This window comes from Egretta garzetta, unplaced genomic scaffold (assembly GCF_000687185.1).
Source record: "Egretta garzetta isolate BGI_Z169 unplaced genomic scaffold, ASM68718v1 scaffold158, whole genome shotgun sequence".
NCBI lineage: Eukaryota > Metazoa > Chordata > Aves > Pelecaniformes > Ardeidae > Egretta > Egretta garzetta.
Genome location: NW_009260430.1, coordinates 3,082,714 through 3,086,857, shown reverse-complemented (window position 1 = coordinate 3,086,857; position 4,144 = coordinate 3,082,714). Strand labels below are relative to the sequence as shown.

At 45.0% G+C, this 4,144-nt stretch overlaps 1 protein-coding gene across 1 annotated transcript in view; it reads left to right on the top strand.

Moving 5' to 3' along the window:
- Positions 1 to 3,702: 3,702 nt before the first annotated feature.
- The window catches only part of TUBB1 (tubulin beta 1 class VI), a 3,669-nt gene continuing 3,227 nt past the window's right edge, over positions 3,703 to 4,144 (top strand). Inside the window, exon 1 of the mRNA XM_009643710.2 lies at positions 3,703 to 3,879. Coding sequence (XP_009642005.1) covers positions 3,823 to 3,879 — 57 coding nt within the window. The 5' untranslated portion in view covers positions 3,703 to 3,822. The remainder of the gene's footprint in view (positions 3,880 to 4,144) is intronic.

The following is a 4,144-nucleotide window of genomic DNA, read 5'->3' as shown; positions in this document are numbered from 1 at the left end:
GGGGGAAGGCTCCATCTCACGGGCTCAAAAATGAGCAATTTTGATCACGCACACCTCCCCACCAAAAAAAAAAAAAAAAAAAAAAAAAAAAACCAAAACCAAACCCCGCCGACTATTAAAATATTGTGATGATCCAGCCTGTGCAGTTGCTGTCCACGTGGGGGTTGTGGAAAGGGGACCTGTACCTGGGACGGACGCAGCCCTGCGTGGCGGGGTTGCAGGTTTCTCCACCTTTGGCCTAACACATCAGCGTTGCGTAAGGCTGCACCCAGCGACCGTGGGGTTGCACAGAGCAGGCAGGCTGAGATTTTTGTTTGGTCGGGGTTTTCTGTTAGTCCCAAGTTTTGAATTTCTCAAGCTCTTTTTTTGCTACAATTTACGAAGAAATACAGGCCTGTGTCTATTTTTTAGGCTATTCTTTAGGGTCAGGACGTTTGAAGATTCTTTATTGTCTGCTACAAGATTTAGTCAATAGTAAAAATAGTAATTTCATTTTCCTGCAGAAGGTTTAAGTATCTGTGTGAGTCTCTTTCCCGTATGTTCGCTAGAGCTTTCATGTTTGGTAAACAAGCTTGGGAAACCACAGCCAGTCTTTCTCCTGTACCTTTTCTTCCTTAGCGCTCAGCACTTTCAATGAAAGGCGTGAGGTCTGTTAGCTCCGTGTTACGAATAGAGAAACTGTGGCACTGAGAGCCAATGCAACAGAAGGAACAGCAGAGCAAGAACTGAGCCTGACCGCTGTGCAGTTGCCCCCTTTGGCAATTCACCCAGCCGGCGCATTCACATGCTGCAAGTCCTGAGTTTTTGCCGGGTCACAGATCTGCAGTGTGAGGAAGGTAACGAACTGCTCGGTTGTCCACTCCGATTGTACCAAAACTCATTTGTTTAAACATACGGGCTCCTTAGGCTGACGGTAACTTACAGTGGGCAGTCCTGCCTTTTTTGCTATGGACCACCTGCCAGAGGGAGGCAGTCTTTAAATAGTTTTTCTTACTAACTGAAATGAAAACGTGAAGCAGGTAGTCTTTATTGCCTGCTGACTGCAATGGGTTTTGGTAGCATTCCTAAGAAAGATGTAGCTAGCCCAGATTAGTTGAGACTAGCATCAGCTCATCCGGTAGCTGTTCACAGATCTCTCTGAAATTATCTGGTGGCCTGTAGCCAGGTTTATCTCAAATTGAATGGGCTTTCTTCTCAACAATCTCTGCTACCGTGAAAAGCTTGGTCCTCCCAAGCAAACCATATTAAAAAGTATCCCAGAATGCCTCCCTGCACATGTGTATTTGCTGCTGGTGGGTACTATGGGCACATTAATAAAAAAACACCACCAAGAAAAACAGAAACAAAAACCCCACCCAGTAACCCAAAAACCCTGGTGTGTTTGTGTCTTAGCTTGTGCCCATCGCTAGGGCTTCGGTATCTCGCCCCACTCTGAAGGCCATGGCAGCCGTGGGCAGCCTGATCATGGGCACTGCGGGCCAGGCTGTAAGAGCTGTGCCCGGTGCCAGGCTGCTCCTAATCTCCGTGGTGCCAAAAGGCCCTCGGAGCCAGCCCTTCCGCCACCATCTCCTCGCTCCCTGGTGACGCTCTCACCGCTAATCTGCGGTAGCACATGTTCGGTGGCTGTGCCTGGGAAGCCCGCTCGGGCAGTTAACGAGCTCGGGGTTTCTCAGAGCTGAGGCATGACAGGCCTGCAAACAAAATCTACAGAGAAACAGGCTTTTCGTATGCCAGGTTTGGTATAAAGAGACATGGAGGTTCACAAAATTTGGGGAGGAGAGGGAAAAGAGGCACAAAACCACCTCTGCCTCACAGAGCACCTTAGGTACTTTGTGTTGTGCCAGAATCTTTAAGACTCTATAAGGAAGTGTTCAGAGGAGGCACATGATTCCAAGGAGCTATTTTTAGCAAGAGAAAAACCAGTGTTAAGTGATTGCAAATTTCTTTCACTTCCCCTTTTTTTTCCTTTGCCTGAGATGCTCTCAGTGAGTATAGTTATTGCCGAAATTATTTTACCAAATTTTGGGGGGCAGTGAGTTAGCATCTCCAGCCTCTTCATAAGTTGTGGCTATTGTAGGTTGATACATCGCATATTTTAAGTAGTGTTTACTTAGTGTCGGGAGCTCTCTGACGCATCGTGTCAAAGCAGCTCCCTTCAGAATGCAGCAATCGTACCTACGGCTCCGAACTGCGCTGGTATTTTTAGCCAAGCATAGTTGGAGAAAACAAACATGAAATGTGCATGAATAAAATGAAATTTGCTTTCAAGCTAAATGTCCAAATAACCCTTCCAGAATTTGGTCTTAGGGAATTGTAGAAGATACCCACTGCCATTGTAGACAACATCTACAACGTGGCAATGGAACGTAACAGTAGTGTTGGCTTGCTGAGTAAATGAAACTGCTTAGAGAACACTTACTTTTTGAAAAATTTTTTTTTTCCTGTTCCTTCATTGGCTGGTGGAAGGCGTGGAAGTCATCAGCGGTGGGGAAGTCTGGAATAAGCTGATTTTTCTTTTGGAACAATATGGAAGCTCAGAGATTCCTTATCTCTAGCAACCCATAAAGTGGTAAAATAGTTACTTTCAATGAGTCAAGTCCTTCCACTGTCATCTTTTTATACAAAATAATTTAAGGTGCTTTCCTAATTATAGTTCCTTTTCCTATCCTTAAAAGGAACACTTGCAAAGCCCTGATAGTCGTCTGACATGTAGTAAAGCTACCATAAGCTTCCAGAAGCCAGTCTGCTCTGGGTTTCTGCTGCTTGGTGATATTAGCCCTGTTTATCAGCAGGCAACATGACTGCTCAGCCTTGCGTCCTTTCCTTTAATGCAGTGGAACATTTCACACAGTGAACTTTATAGTTAACTCCAGTTAACTCCAGTTTTCACCTCTAGCATTTTCCTGGCAAGTTCTGAAATGCTACATGTCAGATATGAGAAAATAAGAAATACAAGAAATACTGTATTCCTTCATGGCAGGAAAGGGATGGAGGGGAGAGAGAGCGAGAGCATCTGTGCAAGGGGATCACAAGTTGATTGAGATTTTAGATTGGCTGAAACTGATGGGTTCTTATTAAATGTTTAAGGAACATTGGTCACTGAGAGTGCAGTGTTATATTTATGTTTTACAAAGTATTTTTTCGTTACTGATCCTGTCCCCATCCTTCCTGCAGTTAGACGCTGAGAGTGATGCTTAGTAGTGAGCTGCAAGTTTGCCTGGCAGTGTGCTGAATGTTGTGATTATGGGAGGCAACTGCTCGAAAGTTACTGGTTTTATTATGGACGTTGTCCTGTATGACTCATATGATGTTAAAATTTAAGTTATGTGGCAGAGGCACATGTACTTAACAAATTAGGATCGTTCATTTTTGGCTATGGTGATCTCTATATATGCATATATATTTGTGTATGTATCGTGTACAAAACAATGAAACACAAACACAATGTGCACAGATAGTCATGAATCACACTGTTTGCTGCACAGTGAACTGGAATTAATTGTAAGGGTGTGTGTGTGGGGGGGGGGTGCGTGATGATTTTCTGTTCCAAGCCACTCAGTAACGTACCTATGCTCCTGTACCTTGCATGCAGACAGGGAATAGGCACTTTGCCTCCTTGTGAAATGCTTTGATGAGCAGCTTTGATGAGTTGCTGGCTACTCCCCTTGCTGGCCGAGTGACAGTCCCACTAGTATAAAAGGGCCCCTTGGGGCGGACTCAGCTGGGTGTAGCTGATACTGCGGCAGAAAGACAGCTTGTTCTGGGGACTGCAGCTAGGAAACCTGTTAGGCTGTAGCCACCAACAGGCCTAAGCTACACAAAATGCGTGAAATTGTGCATCTTCAGATTGGCCAGTGTGGGAACCAAATTGGAGCTAAGGTAAGGTCTCTCTTCAGTATTGGTCATTACTAGTAAGTGCTGTCAGTGGTAGCAGGTCAAACATCGTTAGCGGATGAGGAACAATTACTTTGTTGATGGTAGGATGCATGGCGTGTTAGCAGCGAATGTGAGTATTGTGGTGTGACAGTTGTAAGACGGGCTTGCTCCTCATGCAAAGGTTAACGTTAAGCCCATCAAAGAATGAAACATCTGCAAGAACTATGGCACAGTGATTAGTTCTGATGAGTGCTCCAGAGCATTCCTG